The 23,749-nt window shown below is 36.1% G+C and overlaps 2 protein-coding genes across 2 annotated transcripts; one reads left to right on the forward strand and one right to left on the reverse strand.

Annotated features, from left to right (window-relative positions):
• Window positions 1–648: 648 nt before the first annotated feature.
• On the forward strand, window positions 649–2,394 carry LOC111901325 (nematode resistance protein-like HSPRO2). Its single transcript, XM_023897181.3, has one exon. It carries the CDS (start codon window positions 743–745, stop codon window positions 2,153–2,155), a length of 1,413 nt encoding a protein of 470 aa, XP_023752949.1. The 5' UTR covers window positions 649–742; the 3' UTR covers window positions 2,156–2,394.
• Window positions 2,395–4,255: 1,861 nt separating this feature from the next.
• On the reverse strand, window positions 4,256–7,297 carry LOC111901324 (glycosylinositol phosphorylceramide mannosyl transferase 1). Its single transcript, XM_023897180.3, has 5 exons — window positions 6,765–7,297; window positions 5,247–5,643; window positions 5,001–5,164; window positions 4,846–4,916; window positions 4,256–4,592 (listed from the first exon to the last, which is right to left on the reverse strand). The coding sequence occupies exons 1-5, from the start codon at window positions 6,962–6,964 to the stop codon at window positions 4,432–4,434; spliced, it is 993 nt and encodes a 330-aa protein (XP_023752948.1). The 5' UTR covers window positions 6,965–7,297; the 3' UTR covers window positions 4,256–4,431.
• Window positions 7,298–23,749: the final 16,452 nt, after the last annotated feature.

Raw genomic sequence — 23,749 nt, forward strand, 5'->3', positions numbered from 1 at the left:
ACATATTATCCTATAATGTTGAATAAAATTATTTATTTACTTTTATGTATATTAAAATCATTATACATTTTATTTTTCTTTAATTAATGTTCTACGACCAAATAATCCAAGAAATAGGTTGCATAGAACATAGAATGTGTGAAACTAAATGGATAACAGGTAATTATTAATTTCAAAAAACTATATATAAAGTTGTAGAAATTTGTTTTTTTTTTTTCAAAAAGTATAATACCAATAACTTTTAAAATTATAATCGTTCACAAAAGCTTTATAATTTAAACTATTTTATATTCTTATAAGTTATCCAATCATTTTTCTTGGGTTATCTAGTCGTAAATCACCAAGTTAATCAAAATCGTAAAATATAATAATTTTAATAATCAAAAGTATTAAAAAAATAATAACATAATAATTTTTTTGAACATTAAATTAGTTTTTCTTATATGATAATAATGAAAATGTATTTGATGCTAAAGAATTAACAGTGAGGCATTTATTTTGATTTCTTTAAATAATAATATTTTCCAAACTATGGCGACTTTCAAATTCCATGTTCCTCGCTTCTACACGCGTTTAATTGTACCTTCTCATGACCCATATCATATCTCCAACGAGACCCCCCCTCCCCTTATAAATACGTTATCCAACTTTAACTTCATTACAAACAATATTTTTCATTTCCATCAAACAAAATAAAAATATATATAAGTTACCTGTGATTTCGTATTCCAATTTGGAGAAGATGGTTGATTTGGATTGTAAAGCAAAGATGGTATCATCAGATAGTATGCCAAGCAGATCACCACGGCGTACGTCGTCTAACAAACTTACTGCGTTGGTTCCACCACCGCCAGTCCGGGTTCCGGATTTGTCGCCGGCGTCTGATACTGACTGTTTTGCATACGAGCATTACCTACGGCTTCCTCAAATAAAGGAGCTATGGAACACGGTGGAGTTTCCAGGGTGGAAAAATGAGGCCGTGTTGAAACCGGCGTTGCAAGCTTTAGAGTTCACGTTTCGGTTTGTGTCGATTGTGTTGTCTGATCCAAGACCTTACGTTAATCAACGGGAGTGGAGAAGAAGACTGGAGTCTTTGGCGACGAGTCAGATCGAGGTTATTTCCTTGTTTTGCGAGGATGATAAGATCGAAACGGCTCCGATTGTTAATATCAGCGGAAGCGGAGGCGTATTGACGCGTGAGGGAAGCTCGGCGGAGGTGTGGAAGCTTAACGACGGCGAAGATGCGACGGTTTTAGTCAGCCAGATAAGCGAGGAAAGCCTGTTACCTCGGCTTGACACGTGGAAGAAATCGGAAGACGTAGCACAGAAGATTCTGTATTCGATTGAATGCCAGATGAGACGGTGTCCATACACGTTGGGGTTAGGGGAGCCGAATCTCAACGGCAAGCCAAGCCTAAACTACGACGCCGTTTGCAAGCCATCGGAGCTTCATGCTCTGAGCAAAACGCCACCGGATCAAGCTAACGTCAACAACTATGAGAACCGAACGGTATTTACGACGCATCAGATCCTGGAATCGTGGATCTACGTTGCTCAGCAGCTCTTGAATCGAATCGAATCAGAAATAGATTCAAACGATTTTGAAAATGCTTCGAGCGATAGTTACATTCTGGAACAGGTATGGAAACTATTAACAGAGGTTGAAGATCTTCATCTACTAATGGATCCCGACGATTTTCTGCGGTTGAAGAACCAGCTCGACGTCAAAACAACCACCGAGTCTGAATCGTTTTGCTTCCGATCAAAATCGCTGATAGAGATCACCAAACGTTCCAAGGATCTAAGACATAAGGTTCCGTACATTCTGGACGTAGAAGTGGATCCTATGGGCGGACCAAGGATTCAAGAGGCGGCGATGAAACTCTACCGGAAAAAGCACAACCCGGTGAAGATTCATCTGCTACAAGGGTTACAAGCGATCGAAGCGGCGGTGAAGAAATTTTATTACTCCTATAAACAGTTGTTGGTGGTGGCGATGGGAAGCGTGGAGGCGAAAGGTAGTCTGGCTTTCGTTACGGTGGATTCTAGTGATTCATTGGCTCAGATCTTCTTGGAACCGACGTATTTTCCGAGCTTGGACGGAGCAAAGACGTTTTTGGGAGATTACTGGAGCCATGAAGGCCGAGGTCGGTAGGTAGACGCGGGTTGACTCGGTGGTGACTCGGTTGTGGTGTGTCACAGACAGGATTAGGTTGGCGGAATTTTGAAAAAAAAAGAAAAAAAAAAAGAAACGGAAGTCAAAGTTACAGTAGGACTTTGATTGGAGGATAAGGTCAAAGGCAAAGTTGTTTGTATACAAAACTTATTCATGTCATCATGTGTTCCATTCAAATTTTAATATATATAAAAAATTCTAATTTATTTATTGATAAATTAACTATTTATATTATGAAAAAGGGTCATAATATTATATATTTCGTACGTTTATGAATCTTAATTTGTTTGTAGTTTTAGTAATTGTTTATGTAACATTGAATAAGACTCAATCGGTTTCGCACACGGAAGCAGTAAACTATACTATGGAAATGAGCTGGATATACAAAGAGTCAAAGGTCCATTCAATAAAAAGCTAATTAGTTGCCATTTTATACCAACCAAAGGGAGACAATGTGATAACTAACGTTCTTATTTATTGACTTTTTAAGATTTAAGAATTGATCTAATCATTTTTATTAATGTTTTTCGAAGTTTTAGGCAATCAAAGTTAAAATGAAAGAGCTTAGTTTACTAACATACAGTGAAAATATGTCATTTTATAAACAGTAATGCAGCTAAAAGTATACTTGTCACCACAAGCTCACCATACAATATCGTAGTTTTTAGTAAGGGATGAATTATTTCAGGAAGTTGAAAACAAAAATATATTCAAAGACTAGCTGTGATACACGAGTTAATTTAAAAAAAAAATTTAAATATAAATATCAAAATATTTGAAAACTTTAAATTAATAGGAAAATAATAAAAATAATTAATTATTATAATTGAATTGATTTTTATCTTTTAAATTTAAATAATAAACAAAAGAAAGCTTTAATTTGGGATTTTTAAAATTAAAAGGTAAGTTCAATTTTGCCGGTTCAAAAACAAATTCATTAATGAAATTGATATTCATTTATTATTATATTTATTACAATTATTATATTAAAATATTATGTTGAGTTTAATAAAATGGAAAAACTCATAAAATGATATATCAAAAAAAAATTAATTCAAAGTAACCACAAAATGACATTTGTAAATTGAATAAGAATATGATATGTGAGAAAAAAAACATTCATTTATTATAGTAGATTTCAGAAATCTTTCAAACCGACTTTGGAATCCATGGGCAGGCAAGAAGCAACATGGCTAACCAAAACATTTTAGTTGCCAAAAATAAAATAAAATAAAATAAAAAAAGTTGCCTTATTAGCGACGAGTAAAATGAGAGCAACTAGTGTTTTATTTACTTAGCAAATTGATTCCATTTTTCTATTGAAAAATAAAGTTTCTGGTCCTACAATGAATATATTTGATTGATCATCACATCCTTTAATGCTTCTTAATAAGATAAAAAAAACTTTTATCAGTATGTCCGATATTTTCTAGTAACTTTGTTAATTATCATTAGCATTAAAGAAAAGCAAATTTAAAAATGTCGATAGATGTTACTACCAATGTCCCAAACCAGTTTGTTTTGCTTTTAGTAGACAGATTTTCAACACGTCTGATGCTTTACCCAATTTTCTTCCAACATTACTTCGTCCTGGTGTGAAAAGAACGAAGACAGCCTACAACTTGGTTTGATCTTATCACCCTTTTACTTTTAAATAATACCCTTTTGAAATAAGTATTTAAATAAAATACAAAAAAAACAAACCCCCTAAGAAATGGAACTTTAAATGAGGCATGTTTATGGCAACAACAGCAATTTGCACATGAGCAAGTCAAAAAAACACACCAAAGATATACAAAACAATTAGAGTATGGGAATTGGATAGTATCAAGACCCATTTCTCCACACAAGTCCCCAATAGATAAGTTCAAATCCCATGTTAGTTGAGGCATGGTCATGGACTCGTGGCCTAAATATTAAATGCGATTCTTTTCTATCCAACAAACCTACATAAACCGGCAAACCACAATAACAACAAAAGAAGCCGAACAAACCGAAACCATAATAATGACAGACAGTAATTTGTCTTGTACTGCGTCTGACATGCATTGGACTAATACGGTGCGACAAAAATTGCAATTTAGAAACAAAATAGGGAGTTGTATTGATACAATAAACAAAATATGGTTTACGTGGTTTGAATTGTTGGATGCTAATAAAGTTAAAAATCGGTTAAGAATACAAGAGATAGATAGCTAATGTAGTGGTAATTTAACAAACTAAGTGTGAAGCTAGAAAAAAGAGAATCAATGGCATCACCAGAACCAAGTACCACGGCTATCAACAGCCTTCACAGTAGTTGGTACCAATGGCATCTTGCCAAACTCGGATACAAATCTATTCACACACTCCGTCCTTTTGTCGCTATGACCCCCTAGACTACTGATTCCCGTCGATCCAATTTCGTATATCTTGCCTACAATTGTTGTACACCAAACATATAATTAAAGTCAGTAAAACATGACATGACATGACAGTCTATACTGCGTTTGACATGCATTAGACTGAGACTGACGTCAACAGGACAAAAATTGCAACTCTTTTGTCCCACTTATAAAGGTGGGACGGATATGGACTTGCTTTTGATCTCTCATCTCGTCTGTGCAAAATAGCCCTAGAAAGCTTGTCTGGTCCAGGACATGTGACACAGTATTTTTCGATGAAATTACCTTTTGCCCATATGGGAGGGGCGCCGGTTGCATTGGCAACCAGGAATGACATTGCGATGTCTTCACAATTCCTGTTTAGATTCATTGAAATTTTTTAATAAATTGTAAAAGAAAAATGAGTAGTAAAATTACAAGTAATTTGAAAGGGTGTGTACCTATTTCTCTTTACATATTCCATGATGGATGTAGGCATTTCATTAGTGTACAAACGAAGGTACTTCATGTGGAAAAATGACGCCTTAGAGAGTATCATACTGTATGTGCCAGTCCACCATACAGGCCACCATCCGCCATAAATGTAAGAATTTTCATTCTCTTTCTGCATAAAGAAAAATAAATATATTTCATTCTCTTTTAACAAATTAAAATTCTTCAACGTTTTTAAGAAGAAAAATACATACCGATCGATTAATCAAATGGATGCGAGGTACAAATCCCACCATAGTATCTGGTGCACTTTGCCAAACACTGAAAGCAAACTCTACTGATTTGCAAGAAAATATAATGTCATCATCGATAGAAAAAACAGCATCTGTTCTTGGATTTTTTATTTCTTTAAATCTGTTGTTGAGGCTATCTTCTTTGTTTATGTCAAAAGCCAACTCGATATAATGATTATTTCCAGCATTTGACTTCACTGCTTGATTCAGATATTTTACAAGAGCATCTGAAGGAGGATCAGGCTCACTCCATACTATGTGGATTGAGTCCAGTCGAGGACACGATGTATAATGAGAAATTGATTGCTTCAGAAGATCATATCTTTTCCATGTATTTATCAGCAATGTGTACCCTTTACTGTAAAAAAACAAGTTTAAAATTTTAAAACTTTAAATAAATTACTAAATTTGAGATATGGACCATATTCAAGAGTGATAATTTTCCAAAATGCATGTCTTCCTAATTCCTAAGGTATATAATACAAGTCTCTCATTTTAAATGATTAAAGATCATATTATTCCATCTAAAGAACCCATTCGTATAATCATAATTGTTCAAAAACTACACATGTTCTAACAGAATGATATGTATTTACTTTATAGGAATACACCTAATCTAAATATCTTTTTTACCCTCAAATAAGAACTTCATTGTGCAAAATTCTACCACTGTGTACATCCAAAACTAATTTCTTAAAATCCAAGACCTAACCAGAGCAAACAAACGTTAGAATAAATAAACAGGCCTCATCGTTTTCTTCTTCTTTTTTTAACTCTTTTAAGAAGTATAAGAGTCATTACTGTGCATCCTCGTTTTTTTATCTCATCATACTTGATGTTGTTGAGCTTCCAAAACTTGGGTGATAATTTATTGTTCTCTGGACCTTAGTTAAAATTGCATGAACTCCTAAATCGGATTCTTATTTTTGCATCAATAACTTGACCTAGACAATTTCCAAGTAAAGATAAATTACTGTTATCGACAAGTTTCATGATACGTGAATCTCTATTGCAAAAACTGCCAAAGTTCATTGCGTATGGTAAAAGTGGAGTAATTGGCAATTCAACTCACCAGAAAGAGAAGACCAAACACAGATAATAGGAAAAAAAAAACAAATTTAACATAACTATGATTTATACTATATCAATCAATGAAGATCACGAGTCGATATTCATTTATTATTCATATAAAGTATAAGTTAAGCCATGTTCTCGTGGGCCCTCGCAAATGATAGTTCAATTGAATGAGTTACTGGAAGATTCAAATTGTAACTTTAGGTTGTTTTGTTTGATTGTAATGTTCATATGTAAGGGGCGTCTGTAATGCTTGCTTCTTTTGGATCAATTGACAGTGTTAGTGTGTCAATTCTCTCCTATGTGACGTATCTTGGATGCAAAATTTGAAGTACGATATTGTATATAGAGATACCTTTTTGCCAAAAAGAGAAAAAAATCAAACTGTTAAGGTAACTAATTAACCTGGAAGTCCGATCAAGAAGGGGAACACTCTGTTGTCCCCATCCCAAAAACGACGGCGTGCGGCTTGCGAGCAAGGTTAATGTAAAGAGAAAGCAACAAAACAGTAACAACTTGATCTTGACTGAACCAGCGGCCGAGATCGCTGCTTGCCGGAACTTCTGCGCAGTCCGACGGCTAATTAGGCTTGTTCTGGCCACCATTAGTGACTTGATTTCCGATCCGAACTTAGATCAATCACTTCCTTATACCTCCAGGCTCCAGGCATAAACTCTTACTTCCCCAAGGTGTAACGTTTACCTCCCTCCCTCCACCGCTTCCTTTCTATACATATCCTTAAGTATCTTTCTCACTCTCTCCGAGTCTCTGTCTCTGTACCTGGATTTGATTTTGGCTATGGGTTCGCTGGGCGGAGAGGTTGATGATCCGTTGAAAGAAACGAGGCCTATGTTGGGGATTCAGTTAGAAGTGGAGAAGGCTGCAGATCTTTATGGTGTGTTGATTGTTGAATAGTTACGGCTTAGTCAAATGGTTGACTTAGTTTGGAAACGTATTGGGATCTTATTTACATCAAATCCATCCTAAAAATATAACCGATTTCAACTTACTGTATCCGATATAACGTATGCATAAAAATGTCAATTAATGATTCTTTAATTTAGCAAAAGAACAAAAATGAATAAAGGATTACTAATTGTTGAAATATATTGAAGTTCAAGAAAAAAAAATGAAAATAAAAGACGAATAGACTAATGGGCTTTTTGATATACATTTTTATGGTTCGTATTTTTTTTTTTTTTAGAAAAAATGAACCCCAACTAGTAAGAAAGTAGAGGGGGCAGGAACAGAAAAAGAAAAAAGACATACAGATAGTAGTGGTAAGTAAAGAAAAATACATAGTAAAAACTAGGAAAAGTGGAAAGGAGATGAAGACCACACGTTCCATTCACATAAATCGTCTTTCCCTCTTCATTTGATCCAGAGATACACCAATGATTTTATCTGCTCAGCTCCGCAAAAGGTACCGACAAATTTCAGATTAAAAGTCCGGTCATTTCTATATTTCCAGAGGCTCCATATAAGCCCGTAGCATATCATCGTGAGCCTTTTTTTTTTTTTTCTTTTTTGAACATCGACCCCAGCTTGTAGCAAAACATATTAGATCCCTGACATTGTGAAATGTTTGGTGCTTGATGCCACACCAGTCAAATAATTTGTCTCTTATTGCACTCGCATACGGGCATGTTACTAGGATGGGATTGGCACATTCGTCACTAGCAAAGCAAGCACCACAACACGTCGAGTCGAGCTCTACACCCCGTGATCTTAGAGCCATCATAGAAGGGATTTTATTTTGTAATGCTCTCCAAATAAAGAAGTTCACCTTGATCGGTGCATCCTTATGCCATAGCATAGGTGGTAGCATCTGACTTGGAACAGATTTTTTATCGATTAACCTCCGTAGTGCCCCAACCGTATAGCGACCATCTACATCAAGCTTACTTTTCCATTGATCACGCCCGCTTGCCAAGTTTACCGTGGACAGTTCATTCATTAGGTTGTCCAAATCCTCATATAGTCCAGATTCAACTGGGCAAGAATTCCAATGACCTACAAAACAGCCGTCAATGATTATGTCCGCTACTTTACATCTTTTCCTTACCATATAACTTCTTAACCATTCAGCATTAAATGTGATTCTATTAAAAAACAACCCTTCTCATCGATTCAGCAAACATCTCGTCTATTCAACAAGCATCTAAACAATTCGAAATATGTTTGTCTCGAACCTTGTGACTTCTCCCCTTTTTGCCGTCATAACCTACATATATTTTCTTTATTTTTCTTTCATATTGTCCTCATTCCTTCCCCACCAACTAGGGATGTAAACGGGACCAAATAGGGTCATAAATTGTCTCCCCCGCCCACGCCCCCGAATTCTGCCCCCACCCCCGTCCCCGAATCCCCCGGTTACCTAGCCCCTTATCCCACCCCCGAATACCTCTATCGCCTCTAATCCCTCCCACGTTCCCCCGTTTTATGAGCTTAAAATTAACGTTTTATGCTAAAAGAATGCTATATTTTAAACTAAAAAGAGCAATTTTTCATAACTTTAAAAACTTAGTTTTCTAGCAACTCAAAATTTATAAATCCAACATTTTAAAAGCAACAAATCCAACATTAGAAATACGACAAATCGAACAAACTTACAAATATAAGATATAATAAATACAATGTTACAAAAAAATTACACCTCCAAAAATATATTACTAATTCAATACATCACTAATATCCATCAAGTCTTCATTGTTTGACATTTGAATCATTTGGGTGATTCGGTTCTACTAAATGTTGAAGACATGAAATCTGAAAATGGCTACCAGAAAAACAAATAATCAACCAAATTATTAACCAAAAATCTGATAAATAAATGGGTAATGAAATGGTAAGTAAAGAAAATTTGCAAAAAAATGAAATGGTAAGTAAAGAAAATTTGCAAAAAAGAGTAAACACTGAGAAATCAAAAATCATTGTTCTTAATAGTAAAAGCAAGTTCAATGCTCATTGTTCTTAACAGCAGAAATTAGTGATCAGTGAGAAATAAAAATCAAAAAAATCAAAAATCATTGTTCGGGTTATGGAGTCGTTGATTATTAAATCATTGTTCATAAGTCATAACTACATATGTAACATTATTTACGGAGAAATTAGAAATCAATGACAATTGAGAAATCAAAAAAATTGATACTCAAAATTCACAAACCGATTCTTAAAAGTGAGAAATTAGAAAGCTAAATTGATTTCTAAACATAGTTACATAACTACATTACACAAATAGCAATCAGAATTCAGAAGTGAATCAGAAGTGAGAATCCTATCGGAAGTGGAGTTGTTGAGATGTAATCGAGTCGTCGACGAATGGTGGAGACTGGCGGCGACAGGCCGCAGCCAGAATCGGAATCAGGGTCCCACATAAGTTTTTGACATCCCTACCACCAACGGCGCCAAAAAGCCTCCATCCACACAATATTATTTTTAAGATGAGACGGTTAAATAAGAAACATTTGCTTTTTTCCTTTGCTACCATCGCTCAGCCAAAAATTCACATCGTGTGCTCCAATAGAAGGTATGTAAGTGTGTTCATCTATAATTTCCGCTTCTCCAACAAATCGATTCTACAATTTATTTGTGTGTGTTAATCTGTAATTTCAGTCAAAGTGTATGTGTTCCAATCAAAACTCTTCCACCTCCGACTATTCATTTACAATCCCAGTCTGTGTGTGGGGTTCGACACTTCTACTTGTAGTATCTGTAATGTGGGCAGAACGTCACCGACGAGAGTATATATGATTCAATAACTGATTTGGAAAGATTGTTTTGTTTGTGCTCCAATCGAAGCTTTTTATATTTGTGGATTTTGTTGAGGTATTTATGCCACATTTTTTGATGTATTTATGTTATATTTTTTATGGTTGGTTTATCACTATTAAATCAGGTTTCATTTGATACTACAAATGGGTCTCTTAAAGTCTATTGCCTTCAATGTGTTATTAATCATAGTTCCTTGCTACATGACGGTTATGATCAATGTTCATTGCTTAAAGTTTAGTGGATTCAAGATGAAATTTAGGTTTTATTTTCAAGATTTCAATGATGGTGCAACTTGAGTTTAGGTTTCGGGGTTTATTTTGTATTCCCAGCTGATGCAGAAGCACAAGTGTCGTGTCGGTTGGATGAAATTGTTGGGATTTTATTCAAAAATTGTTTCAAAAACATAAATATAGCAACGGAAGACTTTAGATTTTAACAAAATAAAACTAGTTTTATTCTCACCAAAAGATCATTTTGCAAGACTTAGAAAGATAAAAACAACCATAGAAAGAAAAGTGTTACAACCTTTGAAGACTTTGATTCTCATGGGAGATTGAAAGTTGATGAAGTGTGACATGAAACTTTAAGGTAGAAGTTCTTTAGAGATATCCAACAACAATATGTTGGGTTTTATAGAAAACAAAATCATGTACAATGCGGAAAAACACTTAAACATTTAAAAGGGTACATGCATCCTATAAAGGGTATATGTCTTACACATTGATAACAACATACAATGAACAACTAAACCTAGCATAACCCTATTATAATTCAAACTTACCAAGTATAGAGTTACATACCTTTTGATTTGTTTTAGCAAACAAATCACCTCAATCTTCTTGTAGTGTAGGTCTTCGAAAGCTTAGCACTAAAAGGATGATGCATCTAATGGCTCACAACCAAACCCTAGAACTACAAGACAAGAGGCTCACAACCGAAAGCTTAGCACCAAAAGGATGATGCACCTTAATCCAACACAATAAATCAACTTGATAAGATGCTAGTCTTCTTCTTAAAATAAAAGAATCTCTTAAGCTCTTAAGACAAACAAAGTAGTTTGCCTAAAAAGAGAGTATTCAAGTACCATCTTCATTTTTATGTTCTTAACACTTTAATAGACAAAAACTGAAAATAATATAGAGATGGGAAGCCATAAATTTCATGGTTTTTGGCTTGTAAAAGAAGGGAGAAAATTGGTTCATTTAAGTGCTTACTTTAAGCCTTTATCCCATAGGTCTTAGCGCTTTAAGACCCATGTTTTCCAAGAGTATGGTGTTTTGACAAAATTGATCAAAAGCAAGTCTTATTTCTTCTTTATGGTCTCCTTGAATATTTTATAAAAAGAAGAATCTAGTTTTTATATAAAAACTCTGCTAATTTTTATAACTTATAAAACATATAAATCCATATAAGACAAAAACCCATTTTTGTCCAAAAAGATGTACATGACATAATAAATCCTACCTTATGATATATTATGATATGTTTGATACTTTACTTTTAAAATTAATGTTTCCATGAAATAAATAATATCCAATTAATTACAAGAATTATATTTATTTATCGATGATCAAATTCTTATAAATAATATATTTGCATCAAGTTGTTGTTAGTGTGCCTCTTTAGGATCATATATTATCTAACAATATCATTGTATAATGACTCTTGGGTATATAAATATTTCAACCTCCCACTTTCATAAGGCTCGTCATAGATTGATATAGATAGTGGTGAAAATCTAACAACATTTCATCACCCCTAGTAATATGTGACTTAGTGCCATTCTATCAACATCTAATTCCCAAAAGCTCAAAGCTTCTATTGATGTATTAAGGTAAGTTTATCAATTATCCCTTTGTTACAGATATCCTATTGAACATGAAACTTGTATCGCAATCAGTCTAATATGGTGTTCAACTCTGGGTAACGTGTGTTGGATGTCAAAGGTATTGTTTGTTTTTTGAAGCCAGAATTTATGAAGTCTGTCGGACCACCTCTGCAACCCTTTGCAGCAGAAGAGGTGGACCAAACGGCTGCAGACTGTAATAAGAAACGTGTTTATTTTTTAACAGCTGCATGCTGCTGCAGATATTAAAAAAAATAAAATAAATTGATTTTATGTAACACCGTGAAATTTACAATAAATTAAAACTTTTTAAAATCAACCCATATTCATAAAATCATTACAAAAAGGTTTTCATTATTATCAGAGTATCCCAGAATATCAACATAAAATTTGAGGAGCGGTACGATCACGCCTTTGCCTTGCCATGATCTCTTGAATTACCTGAAACATTACACTGAAACTGTAAGCTCGAAAGCTTAGTGAATTACCCCCAAAATACCACATGCAACACATACGCCTTTCTAGGCCATAACTCTATGGGATCTTCCGATCCGAATGTCTCAGGGGACTTCCGTCCCAAACCTAGTAGGCTTTCCGGTCTTACCCATAATGACCTTCTGGTCCATACTCTATTGACCATCCGGTCCATAACATACAGTTCATACATACATACAGTTCATACATGACATATACATATCACATATCATAAGACAACCTATATCACATACTCTTCGTAACTCATAAGACCTCCCTGTCATACATATATCTCATACTCATATCGCAATCCTACTCATACGAATCACATAACATCTATCAACTTAGCTAATACTTCTCATGGTAACTAAGACCTTCCGATCGCACATATAACTCATACTCATATCACATCCCTACTCATACGGATCACATATCATATAATTACTTATCCATAGCACATAAGACCTTCCGGTCACACGTATATCTCATGCTCATATCGTAACATAACTCTACAATAAAGTAATCAACAACTATTCGACTTTCCATCCGGTAAAGGGGGCCGGCCTTGGTGCCTTAGACCCCTTCGATATAGTGAGGATAACTCACCTACAACCGCCGACGTGAAGGATTAAGACCACGCTACTCCGACCACCAGCACGAACTCCACCACTGATCATTACCAAATAACCAAACCAATAAATACCAATAATTACCAAAATACCCCTGGAAGTCAAATTGGTCAACCCTTGGTCAAAGTCAAAGTCCTCAGTCAAAGTCAACCTTCCTGACTGACTCTACTCGCTAAGCCAACACACTGACTCGTTGAGTCCCTATACTCTGAGAAACCCCATATCACGACTCAACTCGCTGAGTCAACCCGATGACTCGTCGAGTTCCTATGCTCTGAAAACTCCCATGCCTCGACTCTACTTGCCAAGTCACCCCGAGACTCGCCGAGTCCAAGAGTCCTCGAGTCCTATCCTGTTCAACACACCGAGTTTTCCCTCAACTCACCGATTCACGACTTAACCAGAAAAGTTAGGGTCCCACAACCAGACTCGCCGAGTCCAAGAACAGACTCGCCGAGTCCAATGCAATCTTCAACAGACTCGCCGAATTGTTCTTCAAACTCGTCGAGTCCATGGTCATGTTCATACAACTTGCCGAGTACCTCTAGTTCTTAACCCATACAGTGGCCTTCCAAGTCATGCAAGGGCTCCAATCCATAGATCTACTCTTCTACAAGCCATCCATCACGTAAAGTGGCAAACTTTACGTGAATCCAAAGAGATATAAGCCATAAACACTCAAGGCTAGGGTTTGGGACAAGAAGGCTTCACCAACAGCTCAAGGACAGGGACTTTATACACTTATGAATCATCTCAATCCCAGATCTGAGGTAGCAACCTTAGATCCATCCTCCAAACCCAACATAACACCATATATGCTCCCAAAACTTCCAATAATGATAGATCTAGGTGAACAAAAGCTCAAGCGACGAATTATTACCTCAAAAGAAAGCTCCAACTGAAGAATAATCCTAATCTCTGCAAAGCCCCTTGCTCCAATCCTCTAAATCTTCCAAATCTCTTCACCAATCACTTCTCAAAGCTCCAATTTTGTTAGGGTGCAAAGTCATGCTTGGATGTAATGTGTTTAGGCTTTCCTCTTTGTATGTGTAAAAGGGTTGAGTCTTTTCCTATAAATAGGAAGGGAGTGACTCCCATTATGTAAGAATGTAAGAGTCTATTTTGGAGTGTTAGACTAGAGAGAGAATTTGTATACAAGACCCATTTGTATAATCTTTCTAGATCTAATAAGAGCTTACAAAGAATTATTTACTCCTTGTGTTCTTGAATTTGTATGATGAATTACTAGATCTTTCCTAATTCCGCACATGCCATCATAATCAACACAACTACAATTGGTATCAGAGCGGGTGTTCTTGATTTCATCAAGAATTGATCCTTGATGGCGATTTTGATTTAGTGATTCAATTTTTGATCATGGATCTTCGTGATTAGAGAGTGGTGTGTGTTCTAGAAGTCGAATTTTTCCTTGATTTGATCCATAATTCGACTTTCTCTCTCTAGAATACTTGTTTGTGTTACTTTCTCTCTCTAGAAAAACCATTCAAAATCACTTTCTCTCTCTAGAATTCTTCAAGTTTTTGTGATCATGGTGAATTTGCCTTACAATTCTTGGATTATGATCATTGAAGGTATCAAATACAAAGTCAATAAATATCAATATTATGGGTTTGTGTTAAACAAGAAGATATATTGGGGAACTATGGTTTCTTATGGAGGATTGAAGGATGATCATGGAAGCTTGATATTTCAACCGCTTTGTGAGATCAAATGGTTGGCTGATATTCCATGTTCCATAATATCACGTAGTAGTGATAAGAGAGGAGAAGAAAAATATTTGTTCGATAAGAAATATGTTTCTCTTATTGAAGACCCAAATGATCTTCGTGCTCTTAAGGTGGTTGAAGTTCTTGACAATGGAGTTCAATGTGATGTTCTTGATGTTCAAGAAAAAGGAGTTCAAGTTGATTCTCATGATGAAAAAGTTTTTTGCTCAATTGGAGTTCAAACTGATGATATTTTGTGTTCTTGTGATTCGTTTGAAGGAATGATTCCTTATCGGAAACCGGTGATCCAAGAAAATCACAAGTATCAAACTCCAAAAGATTTGATTCAAACTCAAAATGTTCATGTTTTTGAAAGTGGGTTTGTTCATGAAGTCAAGTCTTCAAGATGCAAAAAGATGAGAAGAAAAAGAAGAAGAAGATGAATCGGAAGAATAAGCGGGTTTACTCACAAAAATCGTCATATGTTGTGAAGCCGAAATCCGTGAAGCAAATTTGGGTTCCAAAGCAACAATCTCCAAAGGTTGCATTGAATTTGAAGTCAAAACCCAAAAGTGTTGGTGGTTCTTTTGAAGATGTTCTTGGTTTGATGAAGAACACGAAGAACACGAAGAATGAGTTGTACATCTCGTATGGTGGGTGGTACAATGTTCGATTTGGAGATTTTCTCATTCCGACAAAAGAACCAAGATCTTCCAAATTTGATTCGTTCGTTGAAAACGGAACTTGATTCGTCAAAAAGGTATCTCAAATTCTCAAATGGATTCCAAAACATCCATGATTTCAATTCGTGTTTTTCGTTTTTCATTTTTGATCGATTTGCCTCATTGGATCTAATCCATTTCAATCCCTTTGTTGATCCAATTATTTTTTGTTTAGATCAAAACCATAATAAAAATAAAAATTCTTTTTGTTTTGTTACTTTCATTTACACAAACATTGAGCCCAAAACCAAAATATTGAACTGATACTGTTCATCCACTTTCAAGCCCGTTCACATATGTATGGATCCGATATCATTTGATTGTAGATAAGCCAATTGATACAGCCATACGCTTCAACTAGTTGTACCTAGAACTCATACGATCTGTTTTTTTTTTTCTCTTAATCGACTGCGTTTGAAGATTCATCTCAAATTCTTGATAAATTTTTCCTTCTTTCTTTGGATCGATATTGTTCAATGATTTGTTTTGATTGATGATTTCAACTTGTGAATTGATTTTCTCTAATTCCCGAAATCGATAATGATCAAGTTAGAGTGAAGAATTTCGAAATTGGTTCTTTGATTTGAACGAAATTGATCAAGAACACATGATTCGTGATGAAGAACAGTGATAAAATCACATTTTGATCTAAAATTGGCCATTAGATTCATCGATTTCATGTTCATAGTTCGTTGACTCTAAAAAGTCAAAATGTGAAAAAGATGAGATTTAAGTGTTGAATCGATGAATTAGAGGCTGAAATGTGTTAATACAGGTTGTATTTGGGATGTGAATGTCGAAATCAAGTTCAATTTTGAGTTTAAAATTCAAAATTGGATAAGTTGTCTTCGTGGTGAACGGACACTATGATTTGGAAGTACATGTATACGTTTCAAAAGTGAAAGAACAATTGATAATGAACTCAAGGTTGATGTTTGGAGTTTAGATTTTGAATGGATTCGCTTTTGGATGACTAGTTGCGAATTCGATTTTGAGTTTGTGTTTTCTGGAAATTGGATTTGGAATTGATAGTCGATGATCGAAGGAGATAATTTTGGGGACGAACTGAGACTTGGAATCGTTGGTGATTGAATGGCTAAGGAATCGAAGCTGATTGATATAGCTTGGATTCGATTGAAGTAAAGAAGTAAAGAATCGATGCCGACTGGGATATCTTGGATCGATGTGCGAAAGTTTTTGATGATGCGAATTTGTGTTCGATTAATTACAGTTCGCATAAGGCTTTGATGTGTGCTGTTTTTTTTTGGGATCGCATTTGAAATTGCATCTGCAATGGTTGGTTCACTTCGCATCTGGGTCTCAATTTTGAGTTCACATATGAGATCAAAGACGAGTTCGCATATTTGTTTAGTTGGTTACAGAGATCACGTGAGTTCGCATTTTGTTCAATTTTGGAGTTAAGATGCGAAGTATTTTCTTATCCATGGTTCGCATATCTGGAAGTTGTTCATTCGCATTTGGTTCATTTGATTAATTGGGTGGAACATGCGAAGGGATGCGAAGGGTGTGGGAATGAAAATGCGAAACATTCCCTGTTAATCGTTCAATGAAGAAGAAAACACACATGTTTCGCAATTAGTCCCTGAAATTTCAAAAACATAGCAAAATTAACCCAACTTCGCAAAATGGCAATAAAAGCTGAAAAAATGCAGAATTTTCAGTTCTGGTCCCTGCAGTTTGTGCGAATTTACACTTTATGCCCGGTTTCGCAAATGGGCTAAAGTTTTGCATATTTGACTGTTTTTGACGCAACGGGTCCCTGCAAGTTTCAGAAAGTGAGAATATCTACCCGGATTTTGAAAAATCTTGCAACTTTCACTTAAAAAGTCAAAAATTTTCATAAATTGGAAAATTTTTTGTGACTTTTTCGTGATTGTTTTTCCGTGCAAGATTTTTGGTGATTCATTTTTGGTACACATCAAGGGGGAGTATTGTGAAGATTATTCCTCGGGCGCTTCTCATCCTTAGTGGGTTTTATAATCAATTTTTGATTATAAAAAGGGGGAGAAATGGTGGGTATTCGAAGCTTCTCGGGGTTGTCGAATATTCATTTGCGGATTTGAAGACCGGTGTTACTTCGAGGGGGAGTTTGGTCCTGATCGCGCTAGCTCGTTGGATATTAAAGTCGGACATCCAATCCTAACTTTGAGGGGGAGAATGTTAGGGTGCAAAGTCATGCTTGGATGTAATGTGTTTAGGCTTTCCTCTTTGTATGTGTAAAAGGGTTGAGTCTTTTCCTATAAATAGGAAGTGAGTGACTCCCATTATGTAAGAATGTAAGAGTCTATTTTGGAGTGTTAGACTAGAGAGAGAATTTGTATACAAGACCCATTTGTATAATCTTTCTAGATCTAATAAGAGCTTACAAAGAATTATTTACTCCTTGTGTTCTTGAATTTGTATGATGAATTACTAGATCTTTCCTAATTCCGCACATGCCATCATAATCAACACAACTACAAATTTGCTCTCCAATGCTCTCACCAACGGATCTAGGGTTTTCTGGACTTTAAAGGGGGCTAAGGGGACTGAAGGGAGGACATTAAGTCCTTTAAATAGGGTGCAATCCCGAAGATTAGGGTTTTTCTATCTTCAACACTAACTCGCCGAGTCCAGCCGCCGACTCGCTGAGTTGGCCACTTAACACGCGACCAGAATCACGACTCAACTTGCCGAGTCTACCCATGGACTCGCCGAGTTCACCATTCTTATTTACACTTTGAACCCTGAACTTGCACTTTTGAATTTGGGATGTTACATTTTATAAATCGGAAATATTTTTTTAATACCGAAAATTTAATAATGTATGACATTTCAGCAAAAATTTATGATATTTCAGCAAAAAATAATGATATTTCAACAAAAAAAAAAAAGAAGATATTTTAACAAAAAATAATGATATTTCATCAAGAAATTATCATTATTCAATATAAAAAAAACAAAAAAAATCAACAAAAATAAACAAAAAGAAAAAAGAAGGTAAAATAAAATTTCAACAACATATAATCAAGATTCATCAAGATTTTAGCAAGAAAAAAAATAAGAAGTTGGAAGAGGCAATACAAGTGTTGCCCTAAACATAACACGTTCAGACATTCTTTACTCCAAAGACTTCTAAAAAATAAACAACTGTGAGATGAAAAGTGTTGTGTGTGTGCTGCGTCACGCATCAATAAGAGGTCTGAATAGGTTCTTTTTTTTTACAAAAAAACAAACAACACCAAACTCTCAACAGATAAGAGGAAAAAAAATCTTATCTTACCTACATAAGCCTCTTGCATAGTTCACACCATACCTGAAACTGGCTTTTATAATTACTCAGTTAAGGATCAACATTTTGACCATATCAAAGCATATCACTCCCTAAACTTAAGTCTCACTATGTGTCTCAGGTGTTAAAGATACAAAGATAACACCTTTAATCAAGTATCAGTCATATTTGTGATATACGAGTTTGATGGGTTTTAGCCATAAGAACTTTCCTATGTGCGCATGCAAAACCCTAATGCTTGGATCTAGGCTTTATAATTAAACATGCTTTGAATCCAAGACTTCTAATGACTATTTAGGTGTAATAAGAATATTGAAACAGATCTAGAATCATACCTTTGAATTCCTTGTTGATCTTGTTGTCTTGAAGCTTCTAGAGTCACAATTGTCACTCCTCTAATGGCTTACAAACACCAAATAACAAGGAGGGTGATTTGGGAGAGAGGAGTGGGGAGGGAATTCGGCCAGGGTTTCTCTACTTTAGATCAAGTGCTGATTTCCCTTTGTCATAGGGCCTATTTATACTTGTAGACTCATTAAGGGTTACAATCTAAACCCTAATTGGATAATCTTCTCTTAAAGCCATCCAAATCCATTCCTTAGATAACCCCTTGGACGATTTGAAGCTATCATTTAGCTTCTAGAATCCGTCCAATACATATCTATATGGATTTACAGTCTAAAGTTTAACTATCAAACAATTGACAGTTTATACCCTCTTATTTAATTAATCTCTTTAGGTCACCAAATTAATACCAATTAATTTATGACTTATATTAATCAAATAACAATATTATTATTCTTTATACTATTCCCATAATATATTAATAATATTTAGTCTCTCTTAATAAATCATCCTATCAAGTTGCTATGGTGAAGGCAACCCAAAAGGACCATGCACAACCGGGTCAAATACTTGCTTAATATAGTTGCAGCCTTAGACACTATTCCAACAGTCTCCCACTTGGATAAGTCTAGTAACTATATGCACAAGTACAATTCGGTTTGCAATCGTAGCTCTCAAAGACGCTGTCAAACTCTAATCTAATCAATCTTGTCCTTTAGATAAGGGATCGTATAGTCCTCTGTTAGATATCATGTTGACAATCCTATGGAATGGTTAGTCAAGCATTTAGGTTTCTCGATCTCTGATTTATTCGACATAGAACTTAATCGAACACATCAATTTATTTCTGACCGGGCCCGGCACATAAGTCAAATCAAATCATCGAGCGGCCGAGATATCGCTTTTACCTTCTTAGATAAAAGTTACAGATAAACTTCGACTTATATGCATTTACTTATTCATTAACCAATTATACACAACAATGCGTTTTATAACATCGAGTTACTGATGCGTTTTCGCATTATCAATGTACAATCAATTAACAAATAACAAACCATATATCTAGGTTTTAAGACTATATGATATTATCGTCTTGCGATCACCCTTTTATATCAAATTCCATAAGGTGATTCCAGCAAGCGCGGGTTTGTTCCAATGCTCAAAACCAGTTCATAAGCACTCATGAACATTGCAGCAACCCTTTGCTATGTCTAACACCATTTAGACAATCTACACACCAATTCATGACAATCTTCATTCATATCTATTTCCAACATATGAACGATTGTGGACAATTTGAATAATTCAATTATTCCTAATAAACTCAATTATTATGGAAGTCAAAACATGCAAAGTGAAACAATAGTTAAACAATTAACATAAGATAGTAACATTACTTATAAATAAAACTCCTTTATTTAATCATCAAATGTTAATTACTTTTATCTATTACTTGTTTCTAATACTATCTAATCTATGCTAATATCATCCTTCAGCCCAATACTCATAGCATGCTGCAAGTGCTTAACCCTACTCAGTCCCTTCGTAAGCGGATCTGCTGGGTTATCTTTCGATGATATCCTCTTCACTATGAGTTGTCCTTCTTCTACACGATATCTAATGAAGTGATATTTTCTGTCGATATGTCATGATCTACCATGATCCCTCGGTTCCTTGGTCAAGGCAACCGCTCCTTCGTTATCACAGAAAATCTCCATGGGCTCCTTTACGGCAGGTACAACCCCAAGACCACCGATGAAGTTCTTCAGCCATATTGCCTCCTTCGACGCTTCGCTTGCTGCAATGTACTCTGATTTGCACGTTGAATCAGCTACGGTTTCTTGCTTGGAACTCTTCCATGTCACTGCTCCTCCATTCAGGGTAAAGACCCAGCCCGACTGCGAAGGGTAGTTGTCCCTATCGGTCTGAAAGTTGGCGTCACTATACCCTCGCACCTTCAAGTCATCACTCCCTCCGAGGACTAAGAACCATTTCTTCATCCTCTGAAGGTACTTAAGGATATTCTTCACCGCAATCCAATGGCCTTTGCCAGGGTTCCCTTGATATCTACTAACCATGCTCAAAGCGAAGGCTACATCAGGGCGAGTACAAGTCATAGCGTACATGATTGAGCCAACTGCGGAAGCGTATGGTACTCGGCTCATTTCTGCTATTTCAGCTTTGGTACTCGGACTTTGAGTCTTACTCAACTTGGCATTACTTTGTATCGGTAATTCTCCTTTCTTCGAGTTTTCCATACTAAAACGTTTCAGTACTTTATCTAAGTAAGTGTTCTGACTAAGTCCTATTAGTCTCTTACTTCGTTCTCTCACTATCCTTATTCCCAGAATATAGGAAGCCTCTCCGAGGTCCTTCATAGCGAAGCACTTCCCGAGCCAGGACTTAACCTCCTGCAGTGTCGGGACGTCGTTTCCTATGAGTAGTATGTTGTCGACATACAGAACGAGGAAGCTTACTATACTCCCACTGGCTTTGACATATACACATGATTCATCTTCGCTTCGTACAAATCCAAACTCTTTGACTTTCTCATCGAAGCAAAGATTCCAAATGCGAGATGCTTGCTTAAGTCCATAAATGGACTTCTCAAGCTTACATACTCTATTTGGATGCTTCGGATCAACAAAAACCTCTGGCTGAGCCATGTAAACATCCTCAGCCAACTTCCCATTAAGGAAAGCAGTCTTGACATCCATTAGCCAAATCTCATAATCATGAAATGCGGCAATTGCTAGCATCACTCTAATAGGCTTTATTTTCGCAACTGGTGAGAAGGTTTCATCATAGTCAACTCCGGGAGTTTGAGTAAAGCCCTTCGCAACCAATCGCGCCTTATATGTGTGTACGTTTGCATCCACGTCGGTCTTCTTCTTGAAGATCCATTTGCACCCAACGGTCTTACGTCCGGGCACGTTATCAACCAAATTCCAAACTTGGTTGTCATACATGGATTAGATCTCGCTGTCCATTTCCTCCTTCCATTTTGCAGACTCCGGGCCTGCCATGGCTTCCTTATAGCTATTAGGTTCATCTAAATTTATTAGTGTACCATCATTAATATACATGTCCCCTTAGGTAGTAATATGAAAACCATAAAACTAGGGTTGAACTCTAACTCTTTCGGAACGTCTAAGAGGTAAAGACTCGTCAATCGGTTCAACCGGAGTTTCCTCCTCGGGTTGAGTGCCAGCGGTAGAGGTTCCTTCATCTATCGACTCTTGAATCTCTTCAAGTTCGATTTGCCTCCCACTGTCTCCTTGGCTTATGAGTTCTCGCTCTCGGAAAACTCCTATTCTCATAACGAAGACAACATTGTCCTTCGGTCTATAGAAGAGATATCCAAAGGATTTCTGCGGGTAGCCGATGAAAATACATCGCTCACTTCGAGGTTCGACCTTTTCGTGAGTATCTCGTCTTATGAAAGCCTCGCAACCCCAAACCTTGATGTGTGCTAACGAGGGAGCTTTCCCTGTCCACATCTCGTGAGGTGTTTTGGCAACTTTCTTAGTAGGGACTCGGTTAAGGATATGGGCGGCAGTCTCTAAGGCATACCCCCAAAAAGAGATAGGTAGTGAAGCATGAATCATCATAGAGCGAACCATATCCAATAAGGTTCGATTATGCCTTTCTGCCACACCATTCAACTGTGGTGTCCTAGGAGGCATCAATTGTGAAACTATTCCACACTCCTTGAGATAATCGTGGAATTCAAGACTTAGGTACTCTCCTCCTCGATCGGATCGAAGCATCTTGATTTTCCTGCCCAATTGATTCTCCACTTCATTCTTGAACTCTTTGAACTTTTCAAAGGTTTCTGACTTTTGCTTGATTAAATAGATATACCCATATCTACTATAATCATTAGTAAAAGTCACGTAGAAGCGGTTCCCATCCTTCGTGGTTGATCTAAACGGTCCACATACATTGGTATGTATTAGGTCCAATAGACCCTCACCCCTTTCACACGTACTCGTGAAGGGTGATTTAGTCATCTTTCCAAGTAAACAAGACTCGCACGTGTCATCTTCCCTAAGGTCGAATGAATCCAACACTCCATCCTTTTGGAGTTGAGCTATGCGTTTCTTGTTGACATGTCCAAGACGACAATGCCACAAGGATGCTTTATCCATACTAGTGGAAGAATCTATGTTCAAAACATCATTTCCTAAGTTATCCACAATCATAACAGTTTCATAAATTCCATTACATGGTATAGCTTCAAAGTAAAAGACACCATTTAGATAAGCCAAAATAGAACCATTCTCATTATTAAAAGAAAATCTAAAACCTTGTCTATATAAACCATGAAATGAAATGATGTTTCTAGCCATTTCTGGCGAATAGCAACAATTGTTCAAATGTAAACACAAATTATTCCTAAGCACTAAAGAATACACTCCAATCTTGGTCACAGGCGACGATCTTCTGTTCCCCATGATTAGATTGATTCTTCCTTGCTCAACATCCCTACTTCTTCTTAGTCCCTGCACATTAGAACAAATGTGGTAACCACAACCGGTATCAAGAACCCAAGAAATAGCATGATTAGAATCGTTAGAT

The sequence above is a fragment of the Lactuca sativa genome, chromosome 2, assembly GCF_002870075.4.
Source record: "Lactuca sativa cultivar Salinas chromosome 2, Lsat_Salinas_v11, whole genome shotgun sequence".
In the NCBI taxonomy this organism is placed as follows: domain Eukaryota; kingdom Viridiplantae; phylum Streptophyta; class Magnoliopsida; order Asterales; family Asteraceae; genus Lactuca; species Lactuca sativa.